We start from the raw sequence: 23234 nt of genomic DNA, 5'->3' as shown, positions 1-23234 counted from the left end.
GGATTAATTAGCATAAATTGGATATCTAATACTAACTATAAATAAATAAAATAAAATGTAGATCCAGGGATACTATGAAGTGGATAGATCTCCAAGTACGGATCCCATGAATCTCGAATCAAGACTCATCTACTACAAATTATAGGTGATTTTTATTTCAATAGATAGCGGATTTGAAAAAACAATCCATTCTAAAATTAATCAGTTTAAAGAGTTAGATATATAATGTCTACTATAAAAAAAAAAATTAAAAAAAAATGTAAAATGGATATGGTAATTTATAATAAACTATTGTAATTTTTATATTTATTATGAAAATTAATTAAAATGAATTTAATTTAATTACTTTAGTTTCACATATACTATGTGAGATTATTAAATGTAGAAATTCGAAAAGGAAAATAACCATGGAGAAGTCAATAAACAATATTAACAGTGCATAATTCAATACCATGAGCTAAATAATATGTTTTAGCTATTAAAACCAATTGATTCGATTTTTGCTACCATTCATTTCGTTCCTATAAAGCATAAATTTTTTTCAAAATTATCAACAAATTTACTTGAGAAAATATTTATTTTAAATAAAAAATAACATTAAATTAAATATTTTCAAACATCTAAAATATAATTGGCACTTTAAATCACCTGCACATTGGGCAGCTTAACAGCTAGTATAGTTTGAAGGTTCACCGTTCACCTAATCAAATTATTATAATACAAGTAGAAATAAACTATAATTGAAAACGATACTCTCATTGAAGATAAACTATGGTAACTCATTAAATAGGTATAAGTTTACACGACCAATTAGAAGAAAACCACTTGCTCTAGTGCAATCAATATCACCCTTTCTTTAGTTGTATGGGTTTAAGAAACCAAACACATGGTGATTCAGAGGCGCTGAAACGCAACGGTGCAAACACGAGATCCTTCTATGCCACCAAACAAGATAGTTGGATAGGTTCGAACATGATCAAGGTACTGGAAAACCACATTCTCATCACTTCCTTCCTGGTCCTCGTCCAGATCCTGTATATCAAGCGTTTTGTGATTGAAGTTTTCAACTTCTTGCAACAGCTCATCTTTTGTGCTATTACAGGAGGTAATCACCTGAATAAGTCACTACGTGTTCAGTAAATGGTGAAAGGGGTAAGAATAGTTTAGTGACTAATAGGAATATATCAGAACTAGTTAGATTCCAAGCCGCATCAGAATAAGATAAAAGGTAAACAATTGAGAGAAGGAAGCAGTTACCAGGATACCACCAGATGCAACCAAGTTTGATACTGATTCCCAATACATTAGCCTAGCAATAAGATAAAAGGCATTAGCCTAACTGAATGTGCCAAATATTAATTTATTTAAATCCTTTTATATCTAAATAACAATAATTTTAAGTAAATGGATTCGACACAAAATCTAACTGGTACACTAATACAAATTAGACTATTTATTCCGCATGAATCCAGATTAAGATTATTTATTCCCAAAAATAACATGAACGAATTTCTACCATGCTTTCCCTCCCCAGTATTGGAAGAGAAATGTTAGGTACCACACTAACAAACACTTCCCCCAATCCACCTATTCTTTCAAGTATCGAGTGAAGGCACACAAGTGATGGCAAGGTTAAAACCAAGATCAAAGCAAAATTTCCAAATGTAGAATTATACATACCTTTTCATTTGGCCATCAGGGTGCAAGCCAATGGCATCCAATGTTCCTTTGTCCATTACAAGAAGGAATTTTCTGTTCAGTTTTGTCTCCAAAACATCATCAACCTGCAATCACCCTTCTTTGATCAATCAAAAAAGAACCACTGTCGGAACCCAAATTTCAAATAACATGAACAAGTAGATCATGCCTAGATATCTTGAGGATCAATGACCATATTATAGTTTCTAAAAGACCTACAAAGACGGGCATAGTTTAAAGCAAAAATTTTGATGCATGAGTAGTTATTATAGATATTTAGATAGTCATTTTGCATATAACTGTTCAGGTGCAATATAAGAAAGGGTGAAAATTTAACTGGATAAGTTTAAGTATTCATAAATCATACATACAATTAGACACAGAATATAATAAACAATCTACTATATATCATATATGATAAAGAAAAACCTGGGGGAAAAAACAAAGAACAAGCCTTTTCAGGTAACTAGACAAATTTTGGGCCAAGTCCAGTTTGTTGTGAAGGCTGACTGGAGAACTGACCTAGTTTCACCCGAGTATACTAGAAACGAAATTATTCTTGAAGTCAAACATTTCCCAAATTAAATGAAAATTGAACAGTTCGCACATTGAACGTAAGTTCCATTTTATATACATAGATTGAGTAAAAGCTTATGGATAATGAGCTACATTATATGATCCTTGATTTACATATAGATTATAAACTAAATAAGACAACCCCACAAAAGAAAGTCAAGTTTAACTGGAAATTGCTGATCGAGTGCAACAAAAAAAAGTATGTCTTCAACATAAACTAATCAAGTAAACTTAAAAACAAAGTACCACACTATCATGTTGACTAGCACACATATCATGTGGCAAAGGAATGTTGCATGCATACCATAAAATTTATATTAGGAAAACCATTTCGAGTGGCAATCTTTTGTGCAAGAACAATTGCTCCTTCGCTATAATCTGTTCCAGTTAAATCAGAGAACCTGAAATCGAGGCACAAAACTCACAGCAGATTGGCATAAAAAACTACCCACAGTCTGCTCTAAATATCATTAACAATAATCACATAGATGGCACATATTACTAAGTTCTATGAGAAAATATAGTGAAAAACACCTCATGGATGCAAAGAACCAAAAAGAATTTCCAACAAAGGCAACAACCAGATCTATATGTACATCATGTTTATTTATGAAATTGGTAGGGTTGTGCCTTAGGGCAGATGCGGTACTAAGTACAAAAATATAATAAACTCCAGGCAAACGCTGGATGCATTGTGCCATCAAATTCCTTATGGTTAAAGACATTGATTTGTAGTTTCCTTAGTCCTCTTAGTAGCATACCCTAGTGCTTTGTATGCATTAGTGTAGCTGCCAGCCATAACCACAATTTCTGTGGTGATAATTAATGATGATTAACAATAAAGTATGCTACATAGTTATAAACCACCGAAGTGAAACATGCTGCTGAAATAACTTTAAAAACACTTTACCAACATTTTGAAGTTATGCAAGGTGAACAAGAATCAAATATAGTACCCTTGTTTCGCTAACTCTTGAAGCAGCAAGCCATTCCCAGTTCCAATATCAAGTACACCCCAGCTAGACAGATCTTTAGAGATGCTATCAGGATCAGGTTCAGAGTTGCTACTGCCTTCTGATTTATGTGGCTGAGAAATGTTTGCACACAAAGTTTTGGTCCAAGTTGCAACAGTTTCCATCACTTCAATTCCAAACCTATCAGTTGAAGAAGTTGACTACATATGGTACAACCACAAATAGCAACATTGAATGGAAAAAACAAAAGATGTTACCTGGTTCATCATTAATTTTTTTTTGAATGGAAAAACCAAAGAAACAATTTGACACATAAAGGGTTAACAAGAGATGTTGATCATGAAAATTTGCATGATCTGTGGGTTTCGATGATAAAAACATGACACACTAGTCTATGCTACTTATATTTAACATCTTTGATGCATGTAATTTGCATATGATATTATTTTAGTTGATGCTAGGGTGATTCAATTAAATTTGAATCTGAAATTGTGGATAAAATTTTCAGAAATTAGAGTTTTTTAGATAGCAAAATAAAAACTGATATATGAAATTGTGGATAAAACATGACATTAATGCAAATGGGCAGTCAATGTTATACTCATGGAAAATTTACAGCAAACGAGCAATGCCAAATTTAGGTACGGCATTCTACATGTAAGAATAATTTAAAATGGAAAGAAATTAGTATAAAATTGTGCTAGGGTGTGCTATAATATCAACTTCTCAGACTAGAATTATGACAAAATTCCATAAAAACTAGGCTCACCAAATTTCACCAGCTTTGTTATGTTCAAGAAAATTTGCAAGATCCTCGGCATAAGAAGCATCCCAATAGCTTTGTAACCCCAGTAATGATGCCTCAACCTCATTTGAGTCTGGTCCCTCCTTATCAGAACTGTTACAACAGTCACAAACAACAAATGAACTGGAAATTCAGCAATAAACAGCATCAGTCAATCCAAAATGACAGATGCAACAAATCAAACTCAACTTGTCGTATACAATTTTCTACGGCCTTCAGAACACTAAAGATTTATCTACTTTGTTGCTTTTAAATATAATAAAAAAAACTATGCATTGGCTTCATGCATGCAAACACAACAAACAGCAAGTGTGCACATCCATGCAGGAAGATTGCAATACATTGCATGCCCTGGAACATGACAAATGGATGAGGAAAGGTTTTTGTGTTTCGTGTGATAGAACATGGTGAACTAAGTAGCTATTTATGAAAGAAACCTATTTTCAGATAGTACAATAAATAAAAATTGTATTTCTAAAAAATGATAATGCAATCAGTACATCATGTTTAAAATGCATCCCAATAAGCAAGGTTTCAAAAAACATATGCTAGTGATATATGGTCACACAACACATATACAATATTATGAGGTGGCATACTCGATTGATACTAAAATATTATAAAATATTTTTATTAACATCTAAGTTATTTATCACTTGCAAAATAATTGTTGAAGTTAACAATTGCCAGTTACAAGTTACTAAATACAGTAGCTTACGGTTTTACCAATCTGGCTTAGTTTAAATTACTGTAGATGAAGCAAATAAGCTTTTTTAACTGCTATGTGAACTGCGTTTGCCATACGGAACCATATGGGGTCGCTTTTCAGTCCCCTTTCAAATCCGCCTAGTGGATACAGGATATACTTTCTTTCGTTTTTGTCTTTCACAGCACGATTCAAACCAAATTTCAAAGTGATGGGAATATTTAGCAGTACAAACAAGGCACTAGACTTAAAGAATGTTATAAGATCCAGTCCGCTAAGAAATAAGTTGCAGTCTGGAAACCATTTAAACACGGGGCAACCGAAAGGTCAACAACACTCAATTACCCACTGAAGAAATCAAGATCATTTTTTAATGTCGAACAATCAATTAAAAAAGCACGAAAGCATACAATACAACGGCAAAAAAAAAAAAAAACGAAGACAAAAGGGAAGATGGAAACCTGTAATCGGAGGCGGCGGGGAAATTGCAGCCGGAGAGCATGTCTACGGCATCAGCGTGGCGCTGTTCGTCATCCAGAGTGCTTCCGTACTCGCTCTTGATGGACCACGAGTCGGCCGCCACCGAGCGGTCATCGTCAGATATCATCTGCTCGGCTGCGGCGGCAGCGGCGGTCGCAGCCGCCGGCCGCGGCGGGTTCAGATCGGAGTCCTCTGGTGGCCATCGGACTCCCGCCATTCAAGGATCGTCGGAGATGAACAGGATTGGTAAAAGAAAACCCTAGAATGAAGTCGGGCGGACGCGACTGGAGAGGTTGATGCATATATAAAGGCTGGCAATTGATTTGAGGGGAAGCGTTGAAATTGAGAGAAGAACACTTTATTAATTAATTCAATTTGTTGGAAAATTTTGAAAACTAAGAAGTGGATTTCTATTACTTAATCACGATTATTTATTTATTTATTTATACCTTGTTTGTTTTTTAACTCATTCCCACCAATCCCCGAGAATAAATCAAGAAACATCAAATCATCAACCAGCGACCCCGACAATAAACCAAAATCGGATAGACGGTAAAGACTGTAAAATTATAAAGAACCCAAGTTTTATATGCATATATGATATATATTATATATAATTAAATTATTTTAATAAAAATCTTTTAAAAAAAACTTATTGGATTATTTTAGTAAAGATTATGAATTTTTAAATTTTTTTAATTAAATCAAAAAATTTTATTTCAATTTTAATTTCATCAATATCATTATTCATCAATATATAAACTTACAATGTAAATTACCTACTTATCTATATTTTTTTATTGTCAATATTTAATATTGATTTTTAATATTGTATTGAAGCCAATGTTTTATGATTTTTCTTACAGATTTGAAAGAATTAAAATAAATCATCTCAATTTTAATCATCATAGAGTAGATTATATCGATGGATTCAAACATAAATCAAGTTTTATTATTTTTAACTATTATTTTCACTGCTTGTGTTTGCTTCATTGTTAGTTTTATTACTGGTTTTGTATATTTTTTTTTAACTTGAAATTTATAGTACAAATATGTTTTCAAAGAAATATCAATCTTGAAGTCGGAAAAGAAACAAAATAAAAAGAATGGATAAATTATTAAAATTCACAAAAGATGTTCTTTGTAAGTTTTTTAAAACGTATTCTTCAATTGAAGATTTAATTGATGAATTATAAGATGAAAATTAAAAAAAAAACTAAATGATCATACAATAAATGAGCAACAATCAAATAATCAAGAAAAACTAAATAATAATGTGATCAATGAATGGGAAGATTTAAAAGAAAAAATATGTTCATAATCATACAGGAAGAATTAGAGAAGATGATGATAAAGACTTGAATATAAATTGCTTAACAATTTTATATACCGAAAATGAAGTGTTAAAAAAAATTGATTTTGAAAATCATGATTTTACTTCTCAAAAATCAAAATGTTAAAAGATATAATTTTTTTTAATAATTATTTCTTACTTTTTTTAAATATTTATAGATATTATATTTTTTGAAAAATATTTAAAAATATATTTTATACAATATTATACTTTTTAAAAAAATTTAAAAAATATATTTTATATAGAGCTTATCATATTTTAAATAAAATATATTAATTTTTAAAATTTTCTATTAAACCATATTCAAATGGTTGCATAAATTTTTTTTCCTAGAAAGATCACTTTTCTCCCTAGGGTCCTAAAAAGTCCGACCCTGTCCCCAAGAATAGAATAAATCAAAGAAACATCAAATACTTAATTGAGGGAATAAGTGAGAATTTGTTGTGCTCAACGATGAGACAAATAAATGATGAGGTTTTCATCTGGTTAGTAGAAAAGAATCGAAATAAACTTGATGAGGAACGAAAAAAGGTTATACAATAGCTTTTTGGACAAATAGTAGATCAAAGTGATATAATTACCCAAGGACTTAGGAATTTGTCTATATTAATAATTTTTATATTTTAAAATATTATATTATCGGTCTGAATCGCAAATTAAAAGAGTTATAGAAGAGAATCAAAACCAACATGAGGGCAACCGGAGGTACAGTGTTGCATATTGTTTTTCATCCCTCTGTTTTACATACAATTTTGACGTATGGAAATTAAGTTCACACCAGATTTTAATGAAAAAAAATCTCTGCGTAAAACTCATGTGGAAGGAGAAAATGCTTATTTACAACCCGATGCTTGAGTTTATGCTTCCAAGTTACCACTTACTGTGATGCAATGTGTGACCGGCCTAATGGCATAATATGATCAGCCATTAACTGGTACTGCTCGAGACTAAGCTGGGCAGCATTTAATACCTGTTTCATTCATAAAGCTCCGTTACTCAGACTAAAAATAACAGATGTCTTAAACTTCGGCAGCAGATTCATGCTTACTGCCAGTTTAAATGGATGATAGCAACCAGAAGAACTGAATATATGCAAGCACTAGCACATGAAAAAGAAGAATGACAGTGGCATTTGACCTTGTGAAGCAGCACATCTACATTTGCCAGATGTTGGGTCAGAGATGGAAGTCTATGCACGGAAAAGGCATCGAGGAACAAAAGCACAATTGCTTGCCATTGCCTAAGCTTGAAGGCAGGCAATGCTTCTAAGTACGACATTGTATCAAGATAACGCCCCTGGAAAAAAAAAACAAAAAGAGTAGGGTGAATGCTTTACCAAAACCTAGTGTATACGTTGTTTTTTCAACACGGTAAGGGAATTGTCACTAGTTATATAATCTTAGACTTTTTACAATCAAAATACTTGATCATGTTCATGGTAATAAGAATGCCATTAACTGGGCATAAGAAATTTAAATTAGTTTCTAGGAGTAACTTTAATCTCGTGCAGAAATGAGAGACTCACCGTTAGGTTCTTGGTATTAATGTTGTTCTCTACCAGATCATGTTCCCAGTGTCGTGGTCCTCCTCAAACACGTCATACTTTAAAAATAAATGGAAAGGAAGGATATTCCTAGACGAGTTATCTCCAGGAAAAGGATTATGTCCACAACAATAGAGATTCTTGTATCTGATCGATTAGTATTGAAATAACATACTAAGCTTAAGTACTAAGTTTACTATGAGTCAAGCACTCTACAGCTTCGTGCTGGCTCTTCTTCTGGAGATCTCAAAAGAAATTATATAAAACCTAGCATTAACTGAAACTTAATCTGCAGCAGATTCTCCTAGCATGGACTTGCTCTTATGATTAAGCTCTATATGACATTTTAATAATTCATCTCCTTGAGTATCTTTATCATGCATAGCAAGTCATTGCTCTAAAGCCTTCATAACTAGCTACCATTATTTCTTTAAGTGATCCAACTCTTAAAGGATAAAGAAACTCCAATATGCCATTTCATTCATGTATCCTTATGAAGGGTGATAGCTGTCATTTTTATACTCTATTAAGTACTTATCTATAAATTAAAGAAAATGCAGTAACAAATGAAATATCTAGGAGAGCAACATCACATCACTTGGAGAAGGAAAACTAAAAGCTTCTGGTTAAGGATGCAAAGCCAAGCATTATCTTATGACAATTAATAACCTTAGAGAAATCTATCTATGGCACTCCACTTCCTAAGAATATGTATATTGAGTATCAGTTTTTAGAAAAAGCAGGAAAATTAATTTATCATGTTAGATGTCAAGAACAAATAGTTAGAATAACTAAGTTAAAAAAAAATTCAAAGTGAAAAACAAAAATTGAAAATAGAAAGCCCACAGTCATAGACCATACCAAAGTATACTCTAAAGTAGAAATTGGAATTCTGATCCCTAGTTCCCTTACAAGTGCAGGCAAAGCACGACAAACACAGCCATCAATAGTTCTTCTGATCTCAGCTGACAGACCATCTCTTTTGACAATCTTGTAAGGATATTCCTGCCCATTAACTTCTAAGAAATCCTCACGAGAACTTTCATCACATCCATATATATAAGCCAGGGAAGAACAAGTTATCCATCCAAAAAGTGCCATCCACATCGTAGCAAATGATGATAACTGAAAAAAAGTTGTTTTTTTCAAAATGCACTCCACAATTGCATTACTAGAAAAGGGAAGGATGCCAGAGTTTAGGACAAAACAAGGTCTTACTTCCAAACTGAAACCTTCTGGTGGGATCTCATGCCAGGAATCCTCAACCTCCAACATGTCTGTATCTAAGCAGAAAGTCTTCTTTGTCCACTTCACATGTCCCCTATCAAAATTAAATGTATCCTCATCTTCTTCAACCTCCCCACTTGCAAACTCAGACTGGCATAAGACTACAATTCCAGCCTCCGAAGCTTTTGTAATAAATAGGATAAAAAAATGCAACTGGTCAGTGTAATGTTCATCTTCAATATTCCAAAGATGATCAGATAACCCAAACAAATGACAATTTAACTCCAGGAGTAGATCAAACCTGCATCTCCAGCTTCTGATACACCTGCAGCAACAGCCTCTGAAGCCTCATTAAGGGCAGCTGCACAAGCCTCAGCTGACATTAACCTAACGAAGCTATCATCTTCAACCTGTGGCTTTTGAGGTGCTTTGCTACTATGAAGACTGTGTCTTATTTCTTTCTGAGCTGAACTATTTATCTCATCAGCCCATTTGACAGATCGAGTAGTATTTTTGGGACGTGAAGTCCGAAGGGAGGATTTCAGAGTAGAAGCCTCCTTTTTGTGCTCATGCTTACTGCCATTTGATCCTGCCATTTTTTCCACATGAATCTCATTGTTCAATTCACAACAGAGTCCCTTCACAGCAGATATTATCTTAGAATCCTGGTCTCCAAATAAAGTACTTGTCTCTGTGAAGTTTTGAGCCACAGATGATGGTTCACCAGCAATTGTATTGATCATTCTAGAATTCTCGTTTCCTGCCCTGTCTTTGTTCATCGTATTTCTAGCAATGGATTTTGCTGTCTTTTTTATCGTCTTTATCTTTCTTTCAGCAAGAACCAGCTCTTCCAATTTCTTGGCTATTACCTCTGAAGCATCAATCGTCCCATGGGCTGAAAAAGCAAGTCCATTATCCTCATTTTTGAGAATTATATCACTTCTAAAATCTACTTCATGAGGCGGGTCATTCGTTGAGCAAGTAGAAAGGATTTTACTTGGCTTCCGATCACTCCTAAGCCCGCCTGGGTATACAAATCAAAATTATCCTGTGTTCATGAACTATCAAAAACAAAAGCTCACAGGAAAACAAACAGTTTAAGCCATCATCGATACGATTTATTTTCCACAACAACATACTATTGCTGCCATGTATTTAAACACAAGCTTATTGCATGAATATAGTCTCACCGTGATTCTGGTCATACCGAGGAACAAAGCCCTCAATAGCATTTGAGGGACCCAACCACTCGTCCAAAGACACCTCTCCTTTTCCAGCATCGTCCTTCTCCCGAATCGTCAAATTAATCATTTCCAAATCTTTATCCTTCCCCAAATCCGCTTGCAGTAGGAACATGTTCAGGATCTGTTCGATCTTAGAAGAACTCACGTCATAGCTTCTCTCTTTGCTGAGGGTGGAGGCGAAGGCCCGGCTTGAGACGACGCAGGCCTCGGAGCAGTATTTGTAGGTCTCCTGGAGGTCGAAGACCTTGTGCTCTCTCATGGAAATACGGTACCGGCCCTTCGTCTGTCGGTCGGAAGGGAGAGGCTTTCGGCAGAGGGGGTAGCCGCAGATCCCCTCGATCGACAGCTCGACAACTACATCCTCGTAGTCAGAGCGGGAAATGAGTGCGGCGGCCTCGAAGAGGTGGCCTTCGGAGCAGGCGGCGCCGTCGAGTAGGGCTTTCTGGATCTGGTGTACGACGCTGGCGACGGTGGCGGGCGTTGGTGGAGTTGCCATGGGAGCGCGCGAATTGGTAGGGTTTCAGAGCGGAGAGCAGCAGAACTGCGAAAGGGGTAGGCTCTTCCCCACCTCCGTCGTTTATAGTGCTCAATATCGTCCGCGAGGCTTCTAGAAGTCTTGAATACCGCCTCTTCTTTATGGGCCGGCCATTTGTCATTAATTGATTTATTGGACCGGACCAACGTATCAATTGATTCGGCCCTGTTCCGCCCTTATGCTCTTGCCCATTTTCAGTCACGTGCGATGCATCCTTCGCTTAAAATAGGGAAATTTAGTCACCTGCGCTGCACATGATATTCTGATAGATGAAATCATGCCCAATTCAAACGCCCCTTAGTTTATTGAATCATCAACCAGAAGCTATATTTTAATTTTGTTATCAAACAAATATCTTAAGTATAATTATCTAACTATCTTCCCTTATATTATTTCTAATATTATCTTTTATTTATATTTTTATCTAAATCTTAAATTGGGTGAGTTTATAACATTTATGAACTCTTAGCTATCATATAGTTACAATAGTTACGATTTTGTAACTGCTACAAGTAAGTTATCTCATAGTTATAGTAGTTATAATTTTATAACTATTACATCATGGAAGCAGCTACGGTTTCGTAAATTAACTATTATAATGTAAATGTTAAGTAAGTTTTGAGAAATTATAATTTTTAACTTGAGTTGAATTATAAGATACATCATATTTCAAATTGAAATTCGTTCAGAGATCTACATTTATTAGAGTAGTTGACAATATATAATGAAAAATGATTGTCAATATTAAATAATATGGATTGTTTATCTCAAATTGTAAAGATATAGAGAACTGATATGGATGCTTAGCTCTCTCATAGACAACCATTCCCAATACCTCTCCGTGTCACGACCTAGTTAAATGGGAGAATGCCTATTAACTTGGTCATTCTCAACTAGTAGAATGCTTGAGTTCAAGGGTAATATTAGCTCAATTATCTAAGGTTAACATGAGCTAAACCTGGTTATCACAAAACCACCTCATGAAATTTAGCACCTCCTCCAAAGTCATTCGTAATTAGTTGCATGTGTACCTAATGGTGTCTTAATTACATAGGTAATCAATAACTAGGTCTAATTTGATACCAATTGTCACAGCCTATTTAAATGAGAATTGATGCATAATTTTGTTAGGTCCAATCTTTGGCCAAAGATGTTCGAGCTAACATATGTAGGATTGAAATGAACGAGTGAGGAGGGGTGGATGGGGTGAATCTTGTTTTAAAAACTTCTCTTTTTGATTTTTAAAAGAAGAAACTTGAGTATGCGGCAGAAATAATGAAAAACAATTACAAGAAAAGCCCAAAGACTAAGCGAGTTGGTTTTACTTAGTTTGAAGCTTTTAATAACTCTTATTCCAAGACTCATGATTGCCTGAACTGTATCGATTGGGCAATCTACCGAAATCTCCTCTAAAAAATTGTCAAACAGAGAAACCAAATACACAAATGAAGAAAATGTAACAACATATACTTTCCTATGCAGGTATAATAATAATAATAATAATAATTGAAACAAACTTAAATTTTACTGACACTTGTAATATATAAAGATCGTAACTCGATGTCAGTGTCACTCTAATTGTAGCAGTTAGGCGTAACAGAGACATAATAGAGCAATAGCAAAGAAATGGCACAGTAGAAAAAGCTAGAAAATTTATTTAGAAGTAATGTTAAAAGAGCTGGCCGAATGGTTCTTTTATACTGCATTGGGGGGGCCTCAAATGGGGCTGATCTGATTCGAAAACTCCGTTGTTTATCTACTTGAGAGCACCTTCAATCGTCTAAGGGTGTCTCCAGTCCCATTCGAGGCGCCTCCAATCATCCAAGGGTGTCTCCAGTCCCATTCGAGGCACCTCCAATCAAGCCAAGGCATCTCTAATGGCTAAAACTTCATCAGCGAAGTTTATCTGTGCGGAGGCATCTCCACCATCTAGGGGCCCCTCTAGTGTCTTACTCAGGGCATCTCTAATCAGGCGAAGCACCGCGAGCATTATTCATCCATGTTTCATTTTTTGCTCAAAATTCTTACAAAATGTGTTAGTCCAAAAAATAACAAAAATACTTGTAAAATAGAGTTAGCACATATAATTAAATTATGAATTAGATCCTATCTAATACAATCAGGATTTAGTCTTGGTCTCAACTTAGATTTCTAAAATGGATCTAAGTTGCATTAGCACCTACCGTCTCATTAGGACATATCCTCACTGGATCTCTCTCCTTTAGTTGTTTACCTGATCTAACCTGTCAAACTTCCTGTCCTCCAGACCTATTTGGACTTTCTCTAGTCATGCTTAGTATCTAATCAACCTGATCAACTAAGATTTTCCTACAACACTAAGTTAGCACAATAGATATAAACTATTAAAGTAAAGCAGTGTCAGCAGCTTTCAAGATTCACTAGTCCGGTCGACCACGCGTGGTCAACCGAAAATCATTCAGTCACACATGCTTGGAGTTCACTCTCTAAGACTTCTCATTATTTAGGACTACCTTCCCCTAGGATTTTCCACTACAAAGCTTTACTCACCAAGACTTTTTGTAGGACCGTTGGCGGTCAGCTAGAAGGGGGTTGAATAGCCCCTGCACAAAATCAAACAAAAGAATCTTTCTCGGACAAATAACTTAATTAAAGAACACTTGCATTAAATAATAAATAAACTGAAAAATAGAGGCTCAGAGGTTTTACTTGGTTATAACTGGGGAGATTGTTAATCAAAGGAATAGAGTAGTACTAGTTTCTCCTTTAGGCGGATAAGCCTCTTTACAACAGTGAAAGCATAGAAAATAAGAAGCTAAATAAAAACTGAGATGTGTACAAGTGTTGTTGCGATAATGCTTGTTGTTTTTAGCTTCTGAGACCAAGACTGTATTTATAGCCTTGATCGGGGCGCCTAGAAGAGTTTCAAGCACCTGAAGTGGGATAAAAACTTATCCTCGACGCAACAGTCAAATACCACACTGAAATGGCTAAAACTTGGGTTCCGGGTGCCCGGACTGCTCCGGGCGCCTGGAATCGTTCCGGGCACCCCGGACTACTTCGGGCGCCTAGAATCGTTCCGAGCACCCCGGACTGCTCCGAGCGCCCCTAAGGGGGAAAGTCAACATTTTGTTGACTTTCTCTCCGAGCCTCTAGCTTCGGCTCCGCTTGCTTCGGTCTGGGTTTTTCCACTCGCTTGGGTGATTTCGGCCATCCGGAATAGGGCTCATCCGAACTCATCTCCCAGCCTTCTCGAGCAACCTTCTGCTCCGGCTTCTCGTCCCTCGGAAACGTCGTGCGTCTCCTTCTTATCCGCCCGCGTACTCCTCCGCAACACCTCGTCCCTCAGACACACCAAGCTCGTCGGCTCTCTCCTGTGTCGTCCTTCTCGCTAGTTGCGACTTGTGCTCGACTCCATGTGCTCCTAAGTTCCTACACACTTAAACACACAGTTAAACACAACATGACCTAACTTAACTTGTTTAATTACATCAAAACTTAACATGCTTGGAGTTCACTCTCCAAGACTTCTCATTATTTAGGATTACCTTCCCCTAGGATTTTTCACTACTTAACTTTACTCATCGGGACTTTTTGTAGGTCCGTTGGCGGCCGGCTAGAAGGGGGTTGAATAGCCGTTGCACAAAATCAAACGAAAGAACCTTTCTCAGACAAATAACTTAATTAAAGAACACTTGCATTAAATAATAAATAAACTGGAAAGTAGAGGCTCAAAGGTTTTACTTGGTTACAATCGGGGAGGTTGTTAATCCAAGAAATACAGTAGCACTAGTTTCTCCTTTAGGCGGAGAAGCCTATTTACAGTAGTGAAAGTACAGAAAATAAGAAGCTAAATAAAAACTGAGATGTGTACAAGTGTTGTTGCAAGAATGCTTGTTGTTTTTAACTTCTGGGACTAAGGTTGTATTTACAGCCTTGGTCGGGGCACCTGGAAGGGTTCCAGGCGCCTGGAGTGGGATAAAAACTTATTCCCGACGTAACGGTCAAAGACCGCATCGAAATGGCTAAAACTTGGGTTCCGGGCACCCCAAAGGGGGAAGCCAACATTTTGTTGACTTTCTCTCCATGCCTCCAGCTTCAGCTCCGCTTGCTTCAGTCCGGGTTTTTCCGCTCACTTGGGTGATTTTGACCATCCGGAATAAGGTTCACCTAAACCCAACTTCCGGTCTTCTCAAGCAACCTTCCGCTCTAACTTCTCGTTCCTCAAAAACGCCGCGCACCTCCTTCTCGTCCGCCCGCGTACTCTTTCGTAGCACCTCGTCCCTCAGACGCACCAAGCCTGTCGGCTCTCTCCCGTGCCGTCCTTCTCACTAGCTACGTCTTTTGCTTGACTCCCTGTGCTCCTAAGTTCCTACACACTTAGACACAAAGTTAAACACAACAAGACCTAACTTAACTTGTTTGATCACATCAAAACTAACTTAAGGTACCGACATTTTTTACTACCTAGCTTCACTCACTAGGACTTTCACCGTTTGACTTCACTCATCAGGACTGTCACCACCTAGCTTCACTCACTAGGGCCTAACTTCATCATTAAGACTTTCACCGTCCAACTTCACTAACCAAGACTTCCACCACATGTCTTTACTCAATAATGCATAACTTCACTCACTAGGACTTTTCTTTGCTAGTCATTCAATCAACCTTTGACCTAACTAGACTTCTCTCTTATTAGTCATCTGTGAAAGGACCTATGAATGGGTGTAAGTTAGGCTTTCATTACCTAGAGGGAGTGTGCCCTCGTAGGGGGAGAATGAAGAGCTTAATTTATATGTTCATTACCTAGTGGCATGAAGATTGAGGCTATAGGATTAGCCTAACTTACATGTGGTATTGTAAGTGTTATTGTGGTATTGTCAAACATCAAAAAGGGGGAGATTGTTGGTGCAACATCCCTCAGGTCAAGGTTGACCTGGGTGACCAAGCTGAGTCTTGATTTGAGTTTAGATGTTTGACAATAAGAAATTGATTGAAGAAGAGTCAAGTAGGTCAAGGTTGACCAGATACTTGGCACGAGGAAATACAGATAGGTCAAAGGGATTGACCAGACATCTGATGGAAGTCCAAGTAGGTCAAGGGAGTGATCAGATACTTGGCATGAATAGAAAAGTCTAAGGGGGTCAAAGGGATTGACCAGACACTTGGTGGGAAGTCCTAGCAGGTCAAAAGAGTGACCAGATGCTAGGCATGATGTACCAACAGGTCAAGGTTGACCGGATGTTGGTTTGAGAGGCTTGGAACTTGGTTTTGGGCAAAAACCAAGTGTTGGATCGATCAGTGGATCGATCCAGGCTTCTCCTAAGCGAACAGAGAGCCTCTGGATCGATCCGTGGATCGATCCAGATGTTCCAATCGATCAGTGGATCGATTGGGACGCGGCTGCTTCGCGCGATAAGCGCTGGATCGATCCGTGGATCGATCCAGATGCTTTTCCAGAGCACAGAGGCGCTCTGGATCGATCCGTGGATCGATCCAAAGCCTCCCCGATCTATTGGGAATATTCGAATCGATCGGGATCCGACCGTTGGCGTCGATAAAGGCCGCAGGCGTTCATTTCCTTCGGCAGATCTCTTCTCCGATTCACTCCAGATTTCTCGCCAGCTCCTCCACAGCACTCACAAAGCTCAGATCGCCAGTTTTTGAAGGATCTTGGAAGTTTTCCAAGTCAAGAGGCGGATCAAAGCCAAGAAGAGAAGCTAGGGTTAGGGTTTATACTCATTGTAAGCTTGTAAGCTTGTATTTCTTGTATCCTTTCCCTCTCTTCATGTATTGAGTCTTGTAGGGCTTCTCCGCCCTTGGTAGTTACCATAAAGGAGAGTTTTATTTAGTGGAGGGTGTGTGTGTTGGTGTGGATCCTTGGATTAGTCACCTCTTGTGAGGTGGATACCAAGTAAACCAACCGTGTTGGCGTTGTGTGATTGTTTCTTTGTATTTCCGCTGCACATATTTGAAGGAACAAGCAACGCCGAGCAACGAGCGAACGCGACGAGCTATTCACCCCCCCTCTAGCTACTTTTGGTCCTAACAAGTGGTATCAGAGCGAGACCGCTCTTCACCGGAATCATCGCCGGAAGGGTCAAGCATAACAAGAAGAGCTAGAGGGTGAAGAAGTTGAAGCAAAGTTGTCAAAGTCAAAGAAATTCAAAAGCTCAACTTCTACAATGGAATTCCGAGATGGGCTCGGATTCGACACGAGGGTGGCTCCTCCATACACTTCCACGAGCTTCGATTCTTGGAAATCAAGATTCGAAAATTTTCTTATGATGGAGATAGAGCAATGGTTTGCTCTTATGGAAGGCTTCAAGACTCCAACAAACTCAAAGGGCAAAGTTCTCAAGAGGAGCAAGTGGAGCCAAGAGCAAGTCCAAAGGTGCGAGTCCAATGACAAAGTGACCAAGCTTTTGGTCAATTTATTGCCAAGCACCATCCTTTGCAAAATTAGAGAATTTGAAGATGCAAAGGAACTATGGAGCAAATTGGCCAAGCTTCATGAAGAGATCCCCTCCACTGTACAAGATCATGAAGAATCCGGAGAGGGTGACTCTTTGGAGCAAGATCAAGAGGAGGACTCCAAGGTTGAGAGATGCTTAACCTCCGAAGAAGAAGAAATCCAAGAAGCTTCATCCTCAAGGGAATGCAACGAAGGGAACAAGGAGGGAGCATACTCCTTGTTTCATATTCAAGATGATGAAGCCTCCACCTCTAGGATTGAGGGGGAGCAATCCTTGGTGACGCCGGATCAAGAAGAAGGAGAAGCTTCTACATCCGGGTCAAGAGATGAAGAGATTGAAGAAGCTTCTACCTCCACGAGTCAAGAAAAATCAAATGGAGGAGAATCAAGATCGGATCAAGAGGAAGCTTCTACCTCCGGATCCAAAGGGAAAGATGCCACCCCTACAAGCAAAGGTATAAATATTTCAATTAAAAATAAAAATCATATTATATGCTTTGAGTGTAGGGAACATGGGCACTACAAGAGCAAGTGCCCTAAATTGGCCAAGAAGAAAGGCCAAGTGGCACAAAAGGGCAAGGCGAAGCCCAAGGAGACCATCCCCGGAACAAAGAAGAGCAAGGAGCACATTGTGTGCTTCTCTTGCAATCAAAAAGGGCATTACCGAAGTCAATGCCCCAAGGGGAAGAAGATGGTCAAGGCTCAAGGAGGCATTCGTCAAGGGGGAGCCTCCAAGGTAAAGAAGAAGGTAACGTTTATTGAGCCTACTTCTTTACATTATGGTAAAAAGCATGATAGTTCAAATTTATATCATTTTAATGCTATTTACCATGAAAATAGAAAGCATGATAGCGTTAAAGAAAAACATATAGCTTTTCATGCTAAAACTACTACACCTAAGGCTAGGATTGTAGGTAAAAATCTAGGCGAAAACACTAAGGAAAATAGACACATGCCCAAGATCAAAAATGCTCATGGACCAAAACCTAAGGATTTAATGATAGAAAATTAAGTCTTGAGGTCAAGACTTGACAAACTAGAAAAGACCCTAAAAAGGATGGAGAATATCCTTAAAGGGCAAAATGAGCAATACCTAGGGCTAGGAGCACAAAGGTCATCCAATGGCTATAGAGGTTTGGGATACAAACCCAAAGCTAAAAAGGATGTGCCTAGTTATCATAGGGTTCCATATAGCTATGGAACAAACCCTAAGTCTAGAGGTCAAGTCAAAGATACAAGGGAAGATATCCCTAGAAGTATCTTTGCAACCAAAGTGACTAAGACTTCTAAGAAGTCTAAGAAAGTCACTAACAAGGTCACAAGGGAGGCTATCCCTAGAGTTGACCTAGAAAATGTGACCAAGGCTTCTAAGAAGCCCAACAAGGTCACTAGGAAGGTATCTAGGGAAGTTATCCCTAGTGAGTACCTAGAGCATCCAAGGAGCACCAATAGGTGTTGGGTTCCTAGGAGCATCTTCTCTACCCCATAGATGGGTTAGAGAGTGTCAACTCCGATTAGAAGGGTAGTTAACCTAACTTTGAGAAAATTGACACTCAAGGAGCATTTTCAAGGTTTTAGTTAACCTTTGAAAATGAAATGGACCTATTGATTACTCCTTGAAAGAGTAAAATGTGCCTAATGGTGGAAGAATTGATTTTAATCTTAAATGGCACATATTGGGAAATTCATAAGAACTATCAAGTTGGGATTTTGGTATGTTCTTAGGCAATTTAAGGCAATCCGGGCCTTAATTTAAAAGTGCTACTCTTGTGGAAAAATGGAATATGCCAACATTTGAGGACATGTTTATTTTCAATTGGCATACATTAAATCAAGGAAATTAGAAATGCCAATTTAGGCTTTGGCATTCTCTTGAAGCACTTTAGGGCAATCTAGGTTTAAGTTGTAAGTTTAGCCAAGACTTTAAGGATACTTAGATAGTTAATCTAAGTATATTTTATTTATGCTAAATCTTGCCATGATTGTTTGCCCATCATATGCCATGACATCATGTCTATTTTTGAATTCATTGTTTTAGTATGAAAACTCCAAAAATACCATGTCATGACATTCATACATCATGTAGTAATAGGATATTTTCTTTTGATGTATGCCATAACATAATCATGCATTAAGTTTAATTCCTTGTAATTAAGGATGAATGGCATTTAACAATAATTATTGACAAGTGACATCCTAGGTGGATGTCTAATATTTCTAAAATGCCTAGATAGATATGCATGATCCCTAGATTAGGGCAAAAACCAAAATCTACATCTCACAAAGACTATAAGGTGACTTGTATGTGATTAGTGCACATTAGATACAAGTGAGATGTTAGGATGATGAACAAAGCTCAAGATGTTGATTTAGTGCATTCTTTTGAGTTTTTAGGTTCATCAAAACACATAGTTATGTGTTTTCCCATTATTGGGAAAGCTAATGTACAAGTCATGTGCATTATGCCCAAGGAACATGATGGGATATTGGTTTTGAAAATGTGTTTAAAATGTTTTTGGAAAACCTTGGTGAAGGCTATCTTTTGATAGTAATCACCATTGAATAGTTAGACACAAACTTGAAGAAAACACTAAAGTTTTTGCAAGTTTTCAAGTTTGTGTCAATCTTTGAAAATATGATGTATTTTCATAGAAAGCTATTTTTCCATGATTAAGTATGCCCTAAATAATGTCTACACGAAATTTCATGATTTTTGAATTTTTGTAGAATTTTCTAGGGGTTTCTGAAGTTGACTGAAATGGAATTTCAGCAACTATCAGAGCTCCGATCGATCCATGGATCGATTGGAGTGCCCGAATCGATCCGTGGATCGATTCAGAAGGCAAGTCTCCCGCGAGCAGAAGCTCGCTGGATCGATCAGCCGATCGATCCAGGTAGTCTGAATCGATCAGTGGATCGATTCAGAAAGGTTCAATCGATTGGAACCCAACTCCAATCGATCCAAGTTGCTGATTTTGGCTGGGAAGGCCTGATTTCAGCATCTTTGAACCTCTTTGAGTCTAGGTAACCATTCCAAACCCCTAAAATACATTTGTATACATACAAAGGGTGTTTTCATGTGAAAACAAGGATGGATTGGTTAAGGAAGGCTTCATTGAAGTTTAGGTTGAGGTTTGTTTCGAATTTTGAGTATTTGAACCTCAAAACTTCTAAATTTGGGTTTCCTAAAGGTTTAGGGATTCCAAGTCATTGTTGGTGCAATGACAGAAGTCACCACCATGTCTTTATGGGGAGGGACTCTTTAAAGACATGAAAAATTACTTTTCATGAACCTTGGAAGGTGGTTAACCTTCTTTAAAGAAAATGCTCATGTATGAGCTTTTGAACTTGAAATGGGGAGTGGATATCCTCATTATTTCAAGTGGGAACTCAAGTGGTTAGATAATGCTCAAGGTTGGGTATTTGTCTACATTGAGGGAGAAGTTAAGGATAAATGAAGGGTATGGGACCTTCATTATCGTGTTGATCACAACGAGTGATGTTGTGAACAATGATGAGTAACTCTTCAGGGGGAGAGTCGTCAACAAATGGATTTGTTGATGTGTACCCAAAATTGGGGCATGGGTTGATGTGTGCCCAAAGATGGGTTGATGTGTGCCAATAGGGGGAGAATGAAAGGACCTATGAATGGGTGTAAGTTAGGCTTTCATTACCTAGAGGGAGTGTGCCCTCGTAGGGGGAGAATGAAGAGCTTAATTTATATGTTCATTACCTAGTGGCATGAAGATTGAGGCTATAGGATTAGCCTAACTTACATGTGGTATTGTAAGTGTTATTGTGGTATTGTCAAACATCAAAAAGGGGGAGATTGTTGGTGCAACATCCCTCAGGTCAAGGTTGACCTGGGTGACTAAGCTGAGTCTTGATTTGAGTTTAGATGTTTGACAATAAGAAATTGATTGAAGAAAAGTCAAGTAGGTCAAGGTTGACCGGATACTTGACAGGGAAGTCCTGGTGAGTGAAGCCAGGCAGAAGGAAAACCCTAGTGAGTGAAGCTAGGTGAAAGTCCTAGTGAGTGAAGCTAGGTGAAAGTCCTGGTGAGTGAAACCAGGTGAAAACCCTAGTGAGTGAAGCTAGGTGAAAGTCCTGGTGAGTGAAACCAGGTGAAAACCCTAGTGAGTGAAGCTAGGTGAAAGTCCTGGTGAGTGAAGCCAGGCAGAAGGAAAACCCTAGTGAGTGAAGTTAGGTGAAAGTCCTGGTGAGTGAAGCCAGGTGACAGCCCTAGTGAGTGAAGCTAGGCAGATGGAAAACCCTAGTGAGTGAAGCTAGGTGAAAGTCCTGGTGAGTGAAGCCAGGCAAGGGAAAATCCAGATGGATCAAGGATGATCGGACATCTGGTGTTGGGAAGTCTAAGTAGGTCAAAGGATTGACTGGATACTTGGCACGAGGAAATACAGATAGGTCAAAGGTGTTAGGACCGATGGAAGTCCAAGTAGGTCAAGGGAGTGATCAGATACTTGGCATGAATAGAAAAGTCTAAGTGGGTCAAAGGGATTGACTAGACACTTGGTGGGAAGTCCTAGCAGGTCAAAGGAGTGACCAGATGCTAGGCATGATGTACCAACAGGTCAAGGTTGACCGGATGTTGGTTTGAGAGGCTTGGAACTTGGTTTTGGGCAAAAACCAAGTGTTGGATCGATCAGTGGATCGATCCAGGCTTCTCCTAAGCGAACAGAGAGCCTCTGGATCGATCCGTGGATCGATCCAGATGTTCCAATCGATTAGTGGATCGATTGGGACGCGGCTGCTTCGCGCGATAAGCGCTGGATCGATCCGTGGATCGATCCAGGAGCTTTTCCAGAGCACAGAGGCGCTCTGGATCGATCCGTGGATCGATCCAAAGCCTCCCCGATAGATTGGGAATATTCGAATCGATCGGGATCCAACCGTTGGCGTCGATAAAGGCCGCAGGCGTTCATTTCCTTCGGCAGATCTCTTCTCCGATTCACTCCAGATTTCTCGCCAGCTCCTCCACAGCACTCACAAAGCTCAGATCGCCAGTTCTTGAAGGATCTTGGAAGTCTTCCAAGTCAAGAGGCGGATCAAAGCCAAGAAGAGAAGCTAGGGTTAGGGTTTATACTCATTGTAAGCTTGTAAGCTTGTATTTCTTGTATCCTTTCCCTCTCTTCTTGTTTTGAGTCTTGTAGGGCTTCTCCGCCCTTGGTAGTTACCATAAAGGAGAGTTTTATTTAGTGGAGGGTGTGTGTGTTGGTGTGGATCCTTGGATTAGTCACCTCTTGTGAGGTGGATACCAAGTAAACCAACCGTGTTAGCGTTGTGTGATTGTTTCTTTGTATTTCCGCTGCACATCTTTGAAGGAACAAGCAACGCCGAGCAACGAGCGAACGCGACGAGCTATTCCCCCCCCCCCCCCCCCCCCCCTCTAGCTACTTTTGGTCCTAACAATCTGGTCAACCTTTGACCTGACTAGACTTCTCTTTGGCTGGGTCAGGCTTGACCAAACTTCATTAAATATATTTCATCAAACTTCATTAAATATATTGACAAATAAATATTAAAATACTATAGGTCGATTATACCAACAATATTAGCTTACTCATCTAGGCTTATAAAACTCCTTCATTAATCTATAATTCTCCATGAGGACTGAACATGG

General features: G+C 38.2%; 2 protein-coding genes across 2 annotated transcripts; both read right to left on the bottom strand.

Annotated features, from left to right (window-relative positions):
* Positions 1-758: 758 nt before the first annotated feature.
* LOC121972024 (EEF1A lysine methyltransferase 2-like) lies at positions 759-5581 on the bottom strand. The gene is made up of 7 exons (XM_042523603.1): positions 5221-5581; positions 4018-4146; positions 3231-3428; positions 2579-2675; positions 1681-1784; positions 1258-1309; positions 759-1113 (listed from the first exon to the last, which is right to left on the bottom strand). Exons 1-7 carry the CDS (start codon positions 5454-5456, stop codon positions 895-897), a joined length of 1035 nt encoding a protein of 344 aa, XP_042379537.1. The 5' UTR covers positions 5457-5581; the 3' UTR covers positions 759-894.
* Positions 5582-7197: 1616 nt separating this feature from the next.
* Positions 7198-11169, bottom strand: LOC121972023 (putative RNA polymerase II subunit B1 CTD phosphatase RPAP2 homolog). Its single transcript, XM_042523602.1, has 6 exons — positions 10554-11169; positions 9665-10387; positions 9355-9545; positions 8998-9261; positions 7731-7889; positions 7198-7563 (listed from the first exon to the last, which is right to left on the bottom strand). Exons 1-6 carry the CDS (start codon positions 11101-11103, stop codon positions 7471-7473), a joined length of 1980 nt encoding a protein of 659 aa, XP_042379536.1. The 5' UTR covers positions 11104-11169; the 3' UTR covers positions 7198-7470.
* Between the last annotated feature and the right edge of the window lie 12065 nt (positions 11170-23234).

The sequence above is a fragment of the Zingiber officinale genome, chromosome 4A (genome assembly GCF_018446385.1).
Source record: "Zingiber officinale cultivar Zhangliang chromosome 4A, Zo_v1.1, whole genome shotgun sequence".
Classification (NCBI taxonomy): domain Eukaryota; kingdom Viridiplantae; phylum Streptophyta; class Magnoliopsida; order Zingiberales; family Zingiberaceae; genus Zingiber; species Zingiber officinale.
This window is presented reverse-complemented; position numbering and strand designations above follow the sequence as displayed.

Excerpts from the sequence above, each read along its gene's own strand:
- LOC121972023 (XM_042523602.1), bottom strand. The coding sequence starts at position 11,103 with ATGGCAACTCCACCAACGCCCGCCACCGTCGCCAGCGTCGTACACCAG. Across the intron at positions 10,388-10,553 it reads TCGGTATGACCAGAATCACG|GCGGGCTTAGGAGTGATCGG; the intron begins GTGAGACTATAT and ends TTGTATACCCAG. Across the intron at positions 7,564-7,730 it reads TAGATGTGCTGCTTCACAAG|GTATTAAATGCTGCCCAGCT; the intron begins GTCAAATGCCAC and ends TGAATGAAACAG.
- LOC121972024 (XM_042523603.1), bottom strand. The coding sequence starts at position 5,456 with ATGGCGGGAGTCCGATGGCCACCAGAGGACTCCGATCTGAACCCGCCG. Across the intron at positions 4,147-5,220 it reads CCCGCCGCCTCCGATTACAG|TTCTGATAAGGAGGGACCAG; the intron begins GTTTCCATCTTC and ends CTGTTGTAACAG. Across the intron at positions 1,785-2,578 it reads TTCCTAATATAAATTTTATG|GTTGATGATGTTTTGGAGAC; the intron begins GTATGCATGCAA and ends GGGTGATTGCAG.